Here is a 19196-nt window from a genome sequence, read left to right as displayed (position 1 = left end):
TCCGCAAAAAATACATGAGCAGATTTTTCAAACCAATACCAATAAGAAAATGAATGGCCAAAAGGATCCCATGAAAATGTTTACATTTAACCGATACAATGGTGAAGTGATACATCACTATAAATGCCGGCTGGTAATTGGAGGTCCTGATTACAGCTAATAAATCCATTATAATAGCAAAATCAAAAGTATAAAATGTGTTACCAAATATCTTAAGCCATGACCAGCAACTAAAGTAATAAACAGTGACTTAAACTTATCCATCCATTGCAAAACCGCATAGAAATTCTTTGACATAATTAATTAAATACGGGTGCATGTAGAATAAAATAAGACAGGTGTTTAATATTCAAAAAGGTGAAAAGTGGACTGCATTAGAAATGTATTGCCGCCGAATGGTACTCACAGAAATTCGGAGGCTTCAATGCCTTGGCGAGCTAGCGCGTGGTCTCTGAGGCCGGTTCTTCTTGATGTCCGAAGCACACACGTTCCGTCTTCTTCCCAATAATTGACTTCAATTCAACAATTGAGAACCTTTTGCCCTCTTACGGTGAACACACAGCAATAAACAAAAGAAAAACAAAATACACCACTCGGCGGCAACTACGAAAGGAAGTTTAGCGAACAACAGGTGTGTGGATACTTAGGTCGCAGTATTTAAGTAACAGCCAGCTTAATTCAATCGCATTTCATCATTCGATTCAGTCTAGAAGCTCCTTCCAATTTATAACTGACTAGCTGACCCGGCGAACTTCTTACCACCTTATAAATCACACCATCAAGACTGGCTGTAATGATTTTAGTTACTTTTTACTTATTATAAGAAAATATTAAACGAATTCCGAGGAGATGAAATCAATCCTTTCTATTTTCCGACGGTAACGCGGCCATTACAGATAGTCATCAATTGCTTAGAGATTTATTACGGAGGCTTCCGCGGTGAGTTGATTGGTGATTGTTTTTCGGGTTCATTCCGCGTTTACTCATATTTTGCGGACGACAGTTTCGAGCGCGTTCCAGCTCCCGTCTTCGGGTCCAAACCAGCCCCATGACACTTCCTATCCCACTCCATTGGGAACCCATGGTCTTTTATTGAAGTCGTTTCCTCAACCTGCCGCACGTTTGCCGGGGCGGCGCCACGTATTCTGGAGGGCAAGAATTAGCGGGTAAGTTAATTTCCGTATTGTTGAGCGCATACTACAGGTGAGTGGAAATAGTCATTTTTGTAATTAATTAAGATTTAGTTTTCATTTATTTTCGAATGTTAGTCCTCTGCATTATTTCCTTATTGTTCTACATTAATATTTCGTGGATATATATCGCGGATTTACTGAAAAAAGGAAAATTCCGTGGACGTGTGTGGTACCGCGTTGCACCACTGGATATGGCCACAAGACTTCGGGGATTTCGCTTTTTAAAGTCCCCAAGGACCCTGAGAAGCGATGAAATAGCTGTACGATTCCTTTTTTTGGTGTGCTAAAGCTCCAAAATTTATACATATTTTAAATTACAGGTTCTGCTGTTCCAGTGGTCAATGTCATTCACAGTGGAGGAATGAAGTAACACTGAGAAAATGCAAGATGTGCGACGGCTTTCATCAACTATTCATCATTCTCTCCTACTAAATTGAATCTCTTAGAATGATTAGTAATTAGAAATTAGTAATAGAAAGAATTAATAGAAATGTTAAATTGTGAGTACTTAAAATTTATTTTTCATGACATTACCTTGCATTGATTGTATAAATAATCTCAGTTTCAATAGCATTGTGTAATCATTCTGGAAATGTAGATTTGATGTGTGTCTACATTATATAAGTTGGAAAAATGTGAATCGTTTTCATTCTTAATACCTCTTTCGATGATTTCTTTTAATGCATGCATCGCACAGCTGTAGCTGTTATCGATGGTGCGTGCAACTCTCATGAAAAGTACATTTACCGCGTATTAGCAGTATTAGCCTGTGGTTTCTGTCGTACTACTCATCTTATTTTTGGGCGAGGGATAATATTTCAGATTTGCCAGCACCTGAAAGTGATCAGACATCCGCAAATCCCTCGGACTATATCCATTGTACTGTTTTCGTGGAAGTTTATTCGGAAATTATTTGCAAAATCTCTTTCGTTCTTATCTTTCATAAGGTACTTTACTTCCTTAAATCTCAAATTATTCCTTTGGTGAGTAGGCAAGCATCGTTATAAAATAGCCTTTAACGGTAATAATGGTACTTCCGGAAATTATTCACCCAGTTCAACGATTAAATATGCCTATTCTATACCCGCAAAACGTCCCTAGGATAGAATCATTTTTTTAGGTTTGCTGTGCCCTGCCATTATTATTATCACTTGATCGAGACTCAGGAGATTAAAAACATTCACATACGTCACTTCATAAGAAGTATTTCACTTCGGCCTTGGTAAGAAGCCGTTTGCGTTTCTGATATTATATTTGTTAATAGTGTTTGAAAACAAGGAATAACATCTATATTCTTATAAGGCCGTGGAAACATGCCGATGGGCTCAGAGGCAATGGTGCGTACGTAGCTTCTATGACAACTTATATTAACGTTTACCACAAGATAGCTATAAATAATTATTTCCTTAAAAATACCTTTCCTCACTACATAAGGTTTTAACTGCTGACAATCTTTCGTTATGGCTGTAACTGATTTTACAAAGGTATGGAAGCAGACGAAGCTGAAATCCAACGCCTTCCATTTGATTAATACTCACGTATGAGAACGATTTCTAGGTATTTTTCGCTATAAGATGTTAAGTGCATATGAATTTGTTAACTAGTAACCACTTTCGATGTGTTTATATTCATTTTTGCCATAAATTAGTTCATAATTACTGAGGTATCGTATACAGATACGTAGGAAACTTGCCCTTCAGGATAGGTGGCGCCCCTACCGGCCTCAACGGGAAACGGCTTCATTAAAAGACCATGCCTGAACGGAGAGTGTCCAGACCTTCTCATATTCTAAGACCGTGGTCCAAACGATCTGCAGAGCTGCAATCCTTTATACAAAAGGGTAGTCAGGCGGCCGTTGATTTGAATTCCATTGTTGGAAAAGCCGTTTGAATGATGAGGCTAAAGGATAGCCGTCCTCCCTATGAAAGTTCTTTCGATGACTCGCTATTTCTATCTTATCAGCCGAGGGAAATATTTATTTTCCTTGGCGCTGATTTTTGATTCTTTGAATAGTATGACGTGCCCAGGTCCCAACATGTTTGCTTAGAGATTTGTTTACGCACACGATAGTGACCAGTAGTGACGTGATTGTTGGCGATTCCAATCGAGCTGGCTTTAGCTGGAATTGAATGATTTTAATATTATTTTCATAATTTTTAAATATCAAAGTGTATTTAACATTTTTACGAAGTTCAGTCATGAAATTGGTAAAAACAGAACAGATCATCTAGTTTCGACCGATTTTACAACTTATGCAGCGTCACCAACTCCTAAAAAAATACCCCTAATATCAAGATTGATTGCTTTGTAAACTTTTACTATTTTTAATGTTTATTCTTTTATCCGGGGCTGGGACGAATCCAAAAAATTAAATATCATTAAATTCGGTACAACCGTTCTCGAGATATAAATGGTGTAACTAACACGATTTTCAACTTTGTTTTATATTTGTATGATGCTTAACCACAATTTGCATTACGCACCAATTTGTAATTTTTTTTAAAAATTGCAGTATGCTTGAAATATTGCCGTTGCTATTCCATTATTGAATAAGAGGAGTATGCTAATGAAAAATGCACTACTGAAGAATGCAATAAAGTAAAGTAAAGGGTGGTAATTCAATAACTTTGATTTTTCAGTAGAAGGCTAAAATAGGCTGATAGTAAAATAAATGTACAGGATAGTCTTTACGGCTGCACTGAATGTTCAGATGATATATAATATTACAGCAAACGGTTAAAATAAATACATAAAGAAACTAGGGATGTAATGAGCAGCTATGTGTTTTGGAAGCTGTCAAATTACAGCACGGCAAATAACACATATACCTATATTCTATATGGAAAATACCGTTGTAAAAATGAGTTTGACAAATGACAATCTGCTGATACTAATAATTCGTAAAGAAAACTGTAAAGAGTAGAATGTTGCTCTATTATAATAATGTACATTTTGACGGTTTTCATTTTAAAAGACGCGTTATCTGGTGCCAATTTTTTTCCAATGTAATTTAATGGAACTTAAATTTTTACATAACAGGATGGCTCGCACATAATTGGTTTAAAATTTATTCCCTGTGTAATACAGTCATAAAAATTATAATAGTTAAAAAAGAACTCAATGAAAATAAAAATATTTTTCGCCATATAGCCATGCAATTCGAACGTAATTCATTTAGATTCATCAGCTTTTCAACGTTAAACGCTTTCCGAAATACATCCATACGGAAGAGAAACATTTATTAATAATTTCAATTATTACAATCGATTGAGGGCAAGCCGTTAACATACTATCTTCCCAATTCAGCTGTTATAATTCCTCATTCCTTCTAATCCTCTATCATCCTTCGTCCAAGAAGGATTCCGATATCTTCCGAAGAAAAAATCTTTCCCACCTCTTCAACAACTTCTTGCCGTATCCGTATATCCTCCATAAAATAAGTCACTGGTTGTTCTTCTTATTTTATTTCCACCAACGAATTTTCTTTGAATGCTATTTGCAAAGAATACTATACTATATTCCCTGCCGCAATTGTTGCTCCAAATTCTTTTGCAGTAGAGATATCAATTGTGACCAAGAGCCCCAAATGATGAAAAAGCTCTAAGGGCCCCCGCACACTGGCAACTTTTACAAAGCAACTATTTAGTTGCTTTGTGGATGTTCAAATGAAACACACGGAATTGACTGTGGCCCCGCGCACGGGCAACTTTTTAGTTGCCGCAACTGCCGTGTGTTCCATAGGGACTTCCTCAGAGCAACTAAATAGTTGCTTCGTAAAAGTTGCCAGTGCGCGGAGGCCCTAATACAACTAATTGGATGAATATTCAGGGTTCCCACTCTAACTAACTTATCAAATTCACGGTTTTTTCCAGGTTTTCACGGTCTAAATATCGTCAAATTCACGGTCTGTTGATAACCATTTTAGGCAGAAATATTGATGACGTAACAATCACCGCCCGCAGGTTAATTAAAAATTTATCAACCGCGACAGGCGCCTTGAATTCAAACGCAGCAATGGAAGTGCTATTTCCCATGACGTTACCGATCGATATCAAAATTTAGGTGAAGTATAAGGTTGTGAGTGGCAAAATGGAGGGAGCAGTGAGGTAGGGAAGTAAAGAAGCGTCTGATTATTCGCCAGGGTTAATGAACACTTTATTTGCCGGTCTTCCAATCAAAGGCTCAAGATAAATGTGTCCTGATGGCACAAGGGCCAATAATTGCACTGCGAATATACGTGTGGAGATAAATGTGTCTGTATGTGGCTCGGCCTTGAAACATGATTGAAACATCTTTTTTGCTTTTGATCTGTCAATTGCAGTTCTTTTTCTATAAGTTTGAGAGATTTTTAAGGTTTTTAAGGTTTTAAGAAATTCACGGCTATTTCCAGGTTTTTTCTCGGTAGACGAACTTCACGGCTTATTCACGGTTTTAAGGTTTTCACGGTTGAGTGGGAACGCTGACATTTTATTTGTCTCCTCCACTTTCAACGTGGTTTTTGGACAGAAACATACAATCGTTTTTATTTCCTCGTCAACATCCAAATCTACATTTCCAGTAGCTTCTACCAAGCTCACAATAAATTCTCATTTGTGTATATAATTAATAACTATGAAGCAATAAAGATGAAGAAACTTTTGAAAAGCTGTTGAGAAACATCGGACAGAGGATAACCAAAACAACACCGAAGATACATTATTAGTAAAAAGGCGAATAAATCTTCATCATCAAAAATAATTATTGCGCACGGTAATCTTAAGCGCTTTCCTACAGACACAATTATGGAGAAAAATAACTTAACAGCACATGGGCACATTTAACATACATCCTCATGAACCACGCGTCTTTGTGCAATACGCGTAACTTGTTTTTCGGGAAATGAATTCAGCAAATTAACAAATGGGAAAACATGGGCACCAGATAAAGCGTGTTTTAAAATGGAAAAAAGACTAAATTTACGTTATTATGAGGGAACAGTATTCTAATCTATCCAAATATATTTAAAAAATTGCTTTTACTACTGGCGGCCACCAATTTCAACCACTTGCCTGCGTACCATGTGAGATAAATACTCCAGTAAATGAAGCTCATAAAAGTGAAAAACCTTGCAATTTTTTCAAACTGAATCGATTTGCATAAATATTTGGGATTAGACTAATCATACCCCCTTCTTCAAAATCTATATTATGCCGAAGGGCGCCTTTTATTTTTTAGGGGTGAAATCTACCCCTAAAAGCTAAAACTTAAAAAAATATATTTTAAAGCTAAATACGGGTAAAATTTTAGTTTAAACTACTTGTACAATTATTTTTTTGTTTGGAAAATAATTTTAAGGCGTTTCAACCCATAATAATCAACCCGTATTGGGGGTAACTGTAAAAAATTATATACCCTAAAGATATAAATTATTTATCACATTGTATCTTCTTATTCACTTTCTTACTCCTTTTATTATGTATTCACTTTTTTTCTCTCATGATTTTAATCACAGCACAGAAAAGATATAACAATATGATAAACAGAACAAACTTCGTCATGGTAACATAAACAAATAAATGTACATTTATGTAGACATTACATGAAACACTATCAAACGGAGACTGTATGGCTTCCAGTCTTCCCATCACATGCATGCACACAGGTCACTGTGAGCGAGAGCACACATACTCACATATGTATGTATGTATGCATACATCTTACGGGTATGTGTGTTTATTATGTAGCAAATTTGAGTGTGTCGTTAGCTTCGAGCGTAAAGTACACAAAGTATATGCTGATTATGAGGAATGTTATGCTCTTAATTGTGGATTTCGAATTTTTCGAAAATAAATTTGATTGGTAATTCAAACATTGCTGCTTTATTTTTTATGATAGACTGCTCATTTAAATTGTATTTTTTAGGGTTTTTACTGACTACGAGGTCATGTGAATTAAATTTTTTTCGAGTCTTTAATTTTGAAAGGGGAGAGATTTAAGGGTTAAAATAAGGTGGAGCTCCCTTGGAAATAGAGGTTTTAATTATCAATATCTCACCAAATATTTATTGCATATAAAATTAAAGAACACACAATGTATTTGCAAATAAGGAATTTTTGTTATTTTATAACTCCAGCATTTTTTTCATATCTCCAGTTTTTTTGGAGTTATTTTGAAAAAAAAGAGCATTTTTAACGAAATTGTAGAAAATGGCTTTTCACTTTTTCCTCCAATTTTTTCAAAACTTAGAATTGTAAATTAAACAAACTTCTAGGATCAATTAACAATACTTAAATAAAGAGAAATTCTGAAGGGCATTGATCAATTTCGACTAGTGTGGTAATAAGGAGTTGTTTTCACTGATTTTTTCGTAGAAAAAAGTAGGGACTGATCTTATTTTTAATCATAACTCGCTCAAATTTCATGATAAAAATTTTTATTTTCTCATTTTAGGAAAGTTTTTTAAAAACACTTTTTAACAGATTGCATAAGTTTTCCTCGAAAAATACATTTTTCCCGCTATTTGGTATTGAATCTTTCAAATTTATCGTATGACAAAAAATAAATAACCATCAACAAGTTGTAGCTCGATCCGAATTGGTCATAAAGGAAATATAAAATAATATTTTTATTTAATTTTTTACAAGCTACAGTTTTGTAATAAACTATTTCCTAATAAAATTAATACTTTTCAAGTTATTTGCCTATAATCGATTAAAATCGTTGATTTTATCGTCAAAAAACTGTTACTTTCAATCGCAAATAACTCGAAAAATATTAATTTTACACAAAAAATTGATAGAATATTTTATTCTTAGAATTTATTTTTATATCGATTTCTGTGGTCAAAATATAATTAAAATATTCCACCCCCGAGATGGGGTGGAAACCACCCCCAGGGTAAAAGCGCCCGTCGGCATGATATAGATTTTGATTCTTGGTATATTCCCTACTTATTGTGAAAATTTCAAGAAAATCGATTCTGTTTGAAAAAATTGCTAGCCAAAATGCTTCATTTCCTGGACTAAAATGGCGTTGACTACGACTGTTGAGGGTCTGCCCACTTCAGGGCGCCACAACCGGAAGGGAAAATTTTAAGGAAGCAAAATAATGGCAAGACCGGAGTTCTCTTAAAACATCGTCATAATTCTCCCTTCATATGGATACCATTAAAATTGGAAATACTCTAGAGACTTCTGTATGCCGCGAATCCAGTATTTGACGACAATAAAAAAATACATGAGCGAGGTTTATGAGAAAATGCATTATACATATCAAAGAGGGCTTTAAAGGGTTTGATGAAGTGAAAATGTAATTGAATAGCAATTGAAATAAATCATCAAATAAATCAACTGCAAACTGTACGATGAAATCAAAAGAAAATGATATTATACGATAATAAATGTAAAAAAAATTATTAAAGACATCAAAATGATGATTCAAGTCAGCAGATAAGCTTTCTAAAAACTGGCATACAAACTTCCGATTAAAAAAATCCTGACAGACCGAAGCAGGACCAAAATTGTATCGATAATTTATAAAAGATATGCAATAAATGTATATAAGAAATTTTTCTGTTTACACACTCACTTTGGAATATATTATACTGCATTGATCATGCATTGTTTTCCGCTAAATGCTAAGTGTCAATAAATTTCATTATTATTGTATACACACTTTGTAATATGCAATATTTTATACCGTTTATACATTAACTTTGTGATATGTTGTACTGAAACAATGAATTATTACCATTAAAACAAATAGATATACGCTTCTCACTCTCTCCCGTAGATAAACCTCATTTCCTCCACACACACCATCCTCCAAGGAATAAACATGCGATTCCTCCATCCCGCGGAGAGAACTCCATCCTGGGTTACAGAGATTCGTTTTCATCTCGCGACCACGCATGTGCGTATGCGCCAGGAATGAGGAAACGGTCGGAACGCGCCTGGAGTCCCCCGCGTAAGGATAACAGCCGGAAGGACGGATAAGGAAGTTGTCATCGGAACAGGGGGAGTTAGTTGCAGAGGCAAAGCGTAATGAGGCCGTCCTATCATGCATCAAAGCCCCTCCCATCGGTAAACGAAGCTAATCCAGAGAAAGTGATCTAGTCAAGGGGGGAATCGGCGACCAGCATTTTGGTGTGCTTGTAAGTATAAAAGTAAAGCCATGCAATGGCCTTGCAGCCACACTCACCTCGACATCGTCCGAGCCTAGACAGCCGCGCATCGATCTCCACCATGAGGGTTACGGTGAGTATCCTCAAACCCTTCTCCAGCCCAGCGTCCGCCCAAGTGCGACAATTAGCCGGTGCGCCACTCCCACGAGTTCACCTGTGAACGGGAGATGCGTACAGTGATTGCCACGAAAGTATTCGGAAGCGTATCCCGGAATATCCTTCACCAAGTGAATCATTTTCGAAAAATCAAACGATACATGGAATGAATCCGTTAATGCTAGGGTTCAATCGCACGGTCTATGTTACAAAGTATCAATTTTAGGCACGGAAACTGAATATCAAATATAAATTGCTTTTGCATTGTGATGACTTCGACTTCACTGTACTTCGTATTATTAACGTAAAATATGGGTGTAATTGCATATTTATGATAGGCTTCAATCGGACGTTTCAAGAATCAATTTAATGCACAGGCACTGAACAGCAAATATAAATTGCTTTTACAATGTGACGGCTTAGAATTCACTGTACTACGTATTATTCGCGTCAAATAGTTGGAATATAGTTACTTACTTAATTTTAGTGTCCGGAATAACTATTAGAATATTTCTTGTGTCTATCGTTAGGCCAGAATTGAGATAAACTTATTAATGTAAGCGTTGAATTCCCACCTTTAAATACCTAATGCTGCTATTGGTCAACAATAATTTCCCACCTGTAGAAAATATCAGACAAAAAGTCTCCGACAGTGCCATTTTTAATATTGTACCCTGGGCAATAACCTCCAAAACCTCACTTATTTGTGTATGAAATCTTTCATCTCTTAATTTTTGTTGCATATAAAATAATTTTAATTTAGAGATTGCTGGAAAATAAAATATCGAAGGTCAGATTAAGATCGTGGACCTAAATTTATCGTAATTAATGTCTGCAAACATTATTTCCACATTTTTTGGAGATTCGAAAAGTAAAGATATCTTCACTTCACCAAATATCGAGAACTACAGACTGCACAATTTATTCTACACACGAATTGTACTCCGTCATATTTAGGTACATGTATATTTTAAAGCTTTGCGTACTTATCCCTTTTTATTTGCATTAATATCCATCGTAAAATTCACCGCCTGTGCCCTGTTTTCCTAGACACGGAACCCTCCGCCAAACAAGCTTCATCAGAGATAATCCCTCTCCAAAACAACTAAATTCATCCAAGAGATCTAAACACTTAGACTAGCACTTATTACTGCGCTTAAATGTTCGGCAGAAGAACGAATGCCGATACTAATTAGTTCGGAAAAATAATTCTCTTAATTTATCGTTTCATTCGGGCCAGAAAATATAGTGGGTTTCTATACATATGTTCTCCTTATTACTCTGAAAGATATTTATTCTCATACATGATCGATCCTCTTTTTAAGTGGAAGCTAGAGTCAATTCATGACAAATACATGTTACCTCATTAACGAATCGAAACGAATTTGCATGATAAAAATATTTCCTTCTGAAATTATAGTCGAGTTAGATACCAAATATGATTTTTTTTCTGTTACAAGAGAAGCTGATCATCGCTAAATAATGACAGAATAATACAAGCAAAGCTTAAATTAATCACGTGATGACTAGCGATACAAAATCCATGGTTGAATTCGTAAATAATCCCGTAAATTAGGTAGATATTCTAACCGAAGAGCTTAACACCTGCACCGACGACGGGACACTCCTAGATAACTTTTCTTAATTTAAGAGCCTTAAAATCTAATGACAAAGATTCGATTACTTCTATAGAGATTGTTTTTGTGTGATGGATCCCACATAAATTATTTCTAGAAGCATGGACACTGTCCGAAACATTCCAAATTCAAGCTAGCTTACACGTCAAAAAATTATGCTGTTGAACACGGGGTGAATTTCCCGCATCTTCATTGCATTACATTGTAGTGCTATAAATTTACACAATTTATTTCCAACTCCATTGGTGGCTATGAATTTGACAATATTTTATCATAAATCAATGCATATTAATTTTTTAAATAGTTCCTCAATTATACCCTTTGTCACACCGATTTCATGTTATTTTTTTACTAACGTGGTATCAATTAATTATTCCCATTTTCTCCCTTAACAGACGCTCATAGTCCTCCTTGTGGGGTTGGCCGCATGCACCTTCGCCGCCGAAGATGCAGACGCTAAGAAAGAGAAGAGAGGAATATACGGACACGGTGGTTTTGGATTCCCATACGGCCATGGATACGGATATGGTCATGGCCATGGATACGGATATGGTCATGGCTATGGATATGGGGGCTATGGCTTGGGAGGCTTTGGATACGGCGGAGGATACGCTGGTGGCTACGGATACCCATTCTACGGCGGTGGCGCAACGGCTGTCCGCACTATAGCAATTCCACGCCCCGTGCCAGTGCCACAACCCGTCCCTGTCACTGTGACCCGACCTGTGCCCATTCCACAGCCGGTACCCGTACCTGTCGCGGTCCCGAAACCAGTACCGGTGCCAGTGCCACAACCAGTCCCGGTCAGCGTGCCAAGACCCGTTCCAGTTCCGGTCAACAGGCCAGTTCCCGTGCCAGTGCCTAGCCCCGTTCCTGTTCCATACCCCGTGCCGAGACCTGTACCCGTTCCACAACCAGTACCCGTGGCTGTCCCTGTGCCTAGGCCTGTTCCAGTGCCACAGCCAGTGGTTGTACCCCAGCCTGTTGTGGTAGGATCCGGTGGATTATACGGAGGGTTCGGAGGAGCCTACGGCGGAGGATATGCTGGAGGCTACGGCGGAGGATATGCTGGAGGGTACGGAGGAGGGTACGGAGGAGGGTACGGAGGAGGGTACGGAGGACACTACGGAGGATACGGTGGTTACGGAGGCGGGTACGCGGCTGGATATAAGGGATACGGCGGCTTCGGTCACTACGGAGGATACGGTGGATATGGCCATTACGGAGGATATCCCTACCATTATGGCGGCTACGGGAAGTACCACGGTTGACGGATACATTATGGATACCAGAGTAATTTCCATATTCCGGCTGATGGACTGAATCGATAACGATATGATTGGTCAATCGGGGACACGACTACCTCCGACAATCAAGCGTTCAGCCATCATTCCCTTCTTGCAATTTTGGGGCTCCCATTCACCTTGGAGCTAACATAGTGCATGTTCACCCTCAATCGACACTTACCAAATCTTCTCCGGAGCGAAGATGGCGTAAACTCTCCTTTTACAAAGCCGTTATAATACGGCACAATGAATGTGTGTGTATATATATCAAATGTGTAATAACGCCAAAGCTCATGATGATACGTAATAAATATATCTTCTTTTCTAACATAAAAATCTCCATGTTTTTACTTTAATCCCTTCAAAAACGCTTATAATATGGGTAAAAAATGAGTCGACGAAATAAAAGTAACTAATGAAGACATGTCGTGTAAATTAAAACCAACGTAATACTTCAAAAAAATTTCACCGTTCATTGAAAGAATTAAACGACTAGTATGTATATTTTAGTTTCTCTGCGAGAAATGAAAAATATGTATACATTTTCATGAAGACCTCTTCCTACTGCTCTTGAAGATATTGATTTATTCTAGAGTCTAATAATCTATATTAACAATACCATTCATTTATCAATCAACAACGCTTATTACATTCCACATGGAGGTAGCACAGGTTTATTAGCAGCTACGGCATTGAGGCTTTGATGAAAAAAATATCATTAACATATACATGCTGATTTAAAGTTCAAAAGGCTATCCCTCAATCGTAAAGAAATACACTTTAACACAGTGAAAACATATTTTTAAAACGTGTATCGTTAATTAAAACTAGCGGTATTGCACCTCTTACTGCGTTTAGAGGAAGTGAATGCTGCCAAGCGTAGAAATATTTATTAAATACAAGTAAATTCACTTTTATTGATAAACAAATACTGTCATATACCTATCACTATTAAATGTATTTCCCAAGATAAAATTCCATGCAAAACATTAAAAAATAACCAGACATGCAAAGTTTCGACGAAGAATTGGAATCATTACTGACAGATTTCACCTCAAATGCACCAAACTTTAGTATATTCACCTAAATATTTTTTCACGAGTAAAAATTAAGCTATTCTTTTAATCAGGCTGTTAAAAAGAGTCTCTTTTTTGCTCTCTTCTTCTAATAATATATCCACGATTAAGAATTTACAGTTAAATAAATTAAACAATGGACGTTCCCCTAAAAATTGTTGGAGGTACAAGATTTATACAAATCTGGAGAACGCACATATAAATTAAAACTGTTTCACTTAACGCGGACATGATAAAAATTTTTGGTTCTCGTATGTAACTGAACTCATTCTTCAATAAATTTACTCAATGGCATCATCTCTTTCTCCACCTTTTAATAAAACTACGAATATGATTTCAATGCTATTCATCGAATAATAGAGGCATAAATATGCTCGTAATAAAAGCTCATAATTAATAATTAATTTCATGCAAGATATGTAACCATAGTTTAGGTTTAATAGAATCATAGACTACATCCTCGGTTTCGCGAAGCTTATAAGTGTATGAACCTCCACTAAATTCACAAAATGCCATTTTAAATACGCTATAAAGTTAGTTGTCGTTTTTATAGGTATACAAATGCTTACTTGCATTGTTATTATCTGAGAAAAATACAACCATCAGACAAAAAAATACACAAAGGAAAGCCAATATAACCCTATCTTTACGGAGACACAAATAAAATATTGTCACCACTTATAATTTATAAGATGATTACCACTGGTACTATCAAGTATTTAAAGGTAATAGACCTACAGAAACAGCTATTTCATACCATTTATCGCCATGGAAATAAGAGAAGTGATAGAGGGTAAGTTTCCAAGGAGTTGGCGTCCATTTCTTCTTCAAGGAAAGCGCTTAAGGGATCGTGGGTTAATTTCCAATCCCGAGGGATGGAGGAATGTACAGTTTTAGCACGGTTTTCAGTTGATAAACCCTGATCCTTGCTTTGGTGCGATGTAAAAAACATATACTTGAAATGCATTAAAAATGAGGTGAAACAGACACACAAGCCAAAATACATTCTCGAATCTAGTGATTATCAACGATTCCATTGCGATTGACAATAATACATCAATGGGCGATGGGCAAAAGTTTTAATCATTTTGCATTAAGTATCCTCCCTTCATTAAGGTATATGCCCACCAGCTTTCATTTTACTCATAAGTTATTTTACGAAAATCGGCTTTGCTCCCAAACTAAGTTAGTATTTTCATATCAGATACATAACATCTTTAACTTACTCGAATTTTCAAGAATGATTATGCAAAAGTGCATGATGCTTCCACGGAGCGCTATATTTTCTTATTTAAAGCTTTCCTTAGTATATGCCGGTACAAAATAAATAGGCCCCTTTAATAACTAGTCTAATTTTACTACCTTAGCCAGATTTTTTCATTTCTATCAGTAGACTTCATTTCTTTCCCTATCGCCGGTAAGATGAGTGAAATACGGTATTAATGCAGAAGTAAAATCTGGTTATTTTTTAATTGTTAATATTGCGAACTTGTAAGCGAGAGAACTACTAGGAAAATAGGTAAAAGCAATTTACATGGCCGAGGAGAATTAGAGGGGGACAAAGACACGACGCGACGTACGAGGACGTTTTTATCCTAAACTATAGAGCATAGAACCAATAAGAGTGACACAGTGACTTCAATCGTGGAAAAAGCATATCAATGGGTGACAATCACGATGTTTAACAAGTGGTAAAAAATGAACTCTAACATGTTGACGGAATAAATATTCCAACACATAATTTAATCATTAATGCTTCAGGATGATATCACTGATAGATTCATTACCTTTTACATAATGACATGACAAATCATTTAAAAAATCAACTACTATTTAAAAGGACATTGTTAATTTACACTTGCTACCCAGAGCAGATAGTATTGCCCATCACGCTCTGAGAATTTTTAATAGAAAATAACATGATTTCATTGTCTCCATTTTATGAAGCAAACGATCGTTAGAGGAAAAAATAATAAAGAATTATAATTTTACAATTATTTGGAGGTGTACACCAATAGCCAATGTCATTTTTGTAAAGGAGGATTAAAGGTGGGGACGAAAGAAAGAAGATTAACGGCGTCGTTATCAGTCTGATCCTAGCGAATGGCGCCAAATTATTCGTCGCTTAGCAGCTCATCCAACGGACAAAGTACTCTACTAGCGATATTTTTCTGTGCCCTTCGCATAACACATAAGAAGAGATAAGACTTCCGAAAATCGCCGCCATCGCCAGGATATGAAAATCGGCCCATGGCACGGGCTACCGGCACACTACCACAATCCCATTCGAATATCCTTAAGCATCATTTTCACCAAGAACAGCTACTACATCTTTAATTTCAGGATGCCATTGAAATTCGTTTGGCTCTTTCTATTTCACCATAAGCGATCAAGAGAGAAAGTAAATAAGTGATTAATATCTCTCGAACTAGTTCTAACACCGATTTTTTTCTGCCACACGATTTTTCGGAGCCCTTTCGCTGGCGAAGGACGAAGATTGACCATCCCTTCTAAGGGAGACTCTCAACGGAGAAACAAGCCTTGCGGTTAAATTAACAAGCAGCCGTCCACTCTCGATTTCTTTTTGTGCCGACGCAGAGGATCTTCCCTCAAGGCACTGAATACAAGATTTAACGGTTTCACCCGGACCGATGGGTAGGGAGATTCTTAGCGCATCAAAAACGTCCTCGCCCGAAAGCATAACCGGATCAGAATTGAAGAGTCGGGCATGTTTGAGGTATCATCAGTGAAAGTTCACTATTGGTTGACGGGCAAGGTCCCCAGTTTCCGGCCCGGATTTCGAGTATATAAAAGAAGAAATGGACTCCACCTATCTCATTCTGAAATCGTTTTAACGCCTCACAAGAGGCGCAGCAGCTGGGAACACCATGAAAGCCAAGGTAAGCACCACAGTTTCTCCTCAATGTTTCCAATTTCGTGCTTCTTTGTATCATTTTCTAGCATGACTTCACCATGAAAATGTCGCAGTACCAAATCGTGGGTAAAAAGATCCAAAATTTCGTAATTTCCGTCAAATCAAAGAGTGCTTATCACATATTTTTAACAAGCCAAAGCCCATGCTATAACCTCATTACGTGAAGAAGGCTCGTATCCCAAAAATTTTCATTGCATTTTTAGCTAATGAATCCTTAATTCCGATGAAATTACAAAATAATTTTCAAATTCCAATACCTTTCTTCCGATTATAATATTTGACATTATTTATATTCGTACACTTTATAGGACCAATTACGTAGAACTAATTATGCGGCACTCTTTTAAGTCTTCTTTTAAAAATATAAATAAATAAAATAAAAATTTAGAATTCAAATGCAAAATGAAAGAATTACTTTCTTACATATCATAGTTTCATTTTGAAACGATTTTTCATTTTTTCTAGATTATTTAAATGAAAATTGAACGATGAATGACAGAAATTAATCCCAAATCTAAAATATTCTTCCATAATACTTTTCGTACAATTGTGAGCAAAATGCTGAAATTGATTTTTACTGTATTCGTTTTTTTATGCAGATTTTCCTCTTGATTCTGGCAACAGCCGTTTCCTGTTTGGCCGAAACAAAGGTTGACAGCAAGCAAAAGCGTTTCCTCGGATATGACCCAATACATTTAACGCATATCTCGAGTGGCAATACAGGAGTTGCGACTTCATCAGTGCACACCCATGGACCAGCTGCCAATGTTCTCCTGACAGTAACACCTACACCAACCGTTACTGCAGTAACCCCCGTTCACTCAAACGTAGCCTATGCGCTTCCCAGTGTTAGCATTGGAGATGCATCAGTTGGGCATGTTGCAGGTGGACATTACCAAGAAGCCATTTCCACTGCAGAGCATAGTTCTCCAGGCATTTCCTCAGGGTATTTGCCTGCGGAGGCCCCAAAGGAAGTGCTCCCAGCCCAAGCTGCATCACAGGAAAATAAAGGCCCTCTATATTCTATTGTCTACACTCCTACTTCAGCAGCACAAGCAAATAAAGGCTCATCAATACAGGAGCATAGAATAGTATCTTCCGGAATACAATCCAGTGTCGCCGCCTCATCACCATCTACAGGTAGGCAGTGTATTAAGTCTCTTGAGTTTAGCATTTATTACAGCCATATCAATGGCCATAATTATCGGTTAAAGTTAAAATTCGGAATATCTATGATAAAATATAAACTACAAATGATCATTTCCACAATTTAATATATTAATGCACTATCAACCATAGTTTCGACACTCTAAAAATTGACATACAGTGTTTAAATCATGTTCGGCATTGGAGTAATACATTTATGTGTGCAAAATATCATTTTTAGTTTATATTTTATCATGGATATATCGCACTTGCACCACGTCAATCCTGAAACGATTTCATATGTTTTAGGAATTTCAAGATAGTGAGATCTTTTCTAATTTTTATGCTGACTAATTCTCCTTAGGCTTTGGAAGTGGACTCGGACTGGAATACGCCGCTGGATTCCAATACGGTGCTCCCGCGCAGCTCGCTCACACCACTACCTCCCAAATAACTGTTCAGCAGCCGGTTCCTGTGCCCGTATACCAACCAGTGGGGATAACGATTCCGAGGCCAGCACCTTACCGCGTGCTGCAGCCATATCCCGTCGAGGTGCCGAGCCCAGTCCACGTTTCCGTCCCACACCCCGTCCCAGTCAACGTCCCCAGGCCATACCCGGTGACAGTGAACAAGCCGTACCCCGTCACAGTACCCAAGTTGGTCCCAGTACCAGTTGTTCAACCGGTCCCAGTCGAGGTACCAAGGCCCTACCCAGTTCACTTCTCTTACCCGGTACCCTACAGGCTTCCGTACCCAGTCGAGGTCCCCATCGCGACGCCGGTGGTTTCGCCGGCCCCTGCAGCTGTGGTGCAGAAGCCAGCATTTGTAGCCGCAAAGCCAGCATTTGAAATTTCAAAGCCAGCATTTGAGGTTGCAAAGCCGACTGAAGGAGTATCGCATAGTAGTGGTCCCTGGAACTCGGCTGGACTGGGAGATTACGCCTCCTTATTATCCAGCCTCAACCTCGTCGGTTCTTCCTACTCTGCACCGAGTGCCGCAAGCTACTCGCTCGACATCAGTCCCTCTGTGGAAATCGCATCTTCCTCTCATTCCGTCATTGGAGACTCCTCATTTGATTTTTCCTCCGGTAAATTTTCGGGAAACTTGCAGGGGCCCCCTCTGAAAGAACTAAGGGGGGGCCCCTCAGGGGAGAAGTGGACGGGACTGTTAACGAACGACTACAAGGGCACGGCAAATCGCTTTCAAGGGTTCGGAGGCAGTCGACCGGGGGGATTTCGGCCCAGCAAATTGGTTGGCAGCTCTTTAATTACGGCAGGAAGCTTCTCCGGCGCGGGTGGCGCTACATTCAAAAGCAATTCTTTCAAGGCTGAAGGGGGGGATGATTATTTCCCATACCCATGAAGAGATTTAAGTGTAGTTTATTGTTGCACGGCATCTCAAATAGTCATTTATATTTTATAAATATAATTATTACAATGTTTACTGTTGAATACAGAAGCTTCTTGTGATACAAAATGTTATACATCATGTATTTTTGTAAAAAATATAAATATGAAAATTGGACGCACTTCAATTATTTCTAATGGATTAGTCTAAAATATTGATAGTAACCACATTCCCTAAAGGCTACGTGCATAGTGCATAAGGTACTCCTGGGTACATTGCATTTATTCACTTTTTACGTATGCGCTCCATTCATAAACCT

General features: G+C 37.6%; 1 protein-coding gene across 1 annotated transcript; it reads left to right on the top strand.

Moving 5' to 3' along the window:
* Positions 1-16337: 16337 nt before the first annotated feature.
* On the top strand, positions 16338-18892 carry LOC124153164 (mucin-4-like). Its single transcript, XM_046526265.1, has 3 exons — positions 16338-16349; positions 16984-17524; positions 17895-18892. Exons 1-3 carry the CDS (start codon positions 16338-16340, stop codon positions 18890-18892), a joined length of 1551 nt encoding a protein of 516 aa, XP_046382221.1.
* Positions 18893-19196: the final 304 nt, after the last annotated feature.

This window comes from Ischnura elegans, chromosome 2 (assembly GCF_921293095.1).
Source record: "Ischnura elegans chromosome 2, ioIscEleg1.1, whole genome shotgun sequence".
Lineage (NCBI taxonomy): Eukaryota > Metazoa > Arthropoda > Insecta > Odonata > Coenagrionidae > Ischnura > Ischnura elegans.
The sequence above is the reverse complement of the archived record's forward strand: the minus strand, read 5'-3'. Positions and strand labels throughout refer to the sequence as shown.

Excerpts from the sequence above, each read along its gene's own strand:
- LOC124153164 (XM_046526265.1), top strand. Across the intron at positions 17,525-17,894 it reads CGCCTCATCACCATCTACAG|GCTTTGGAAGTGGACTCGGA; the intron begins GTAGGCAGTGTA and ends AATTCTCCTTAG.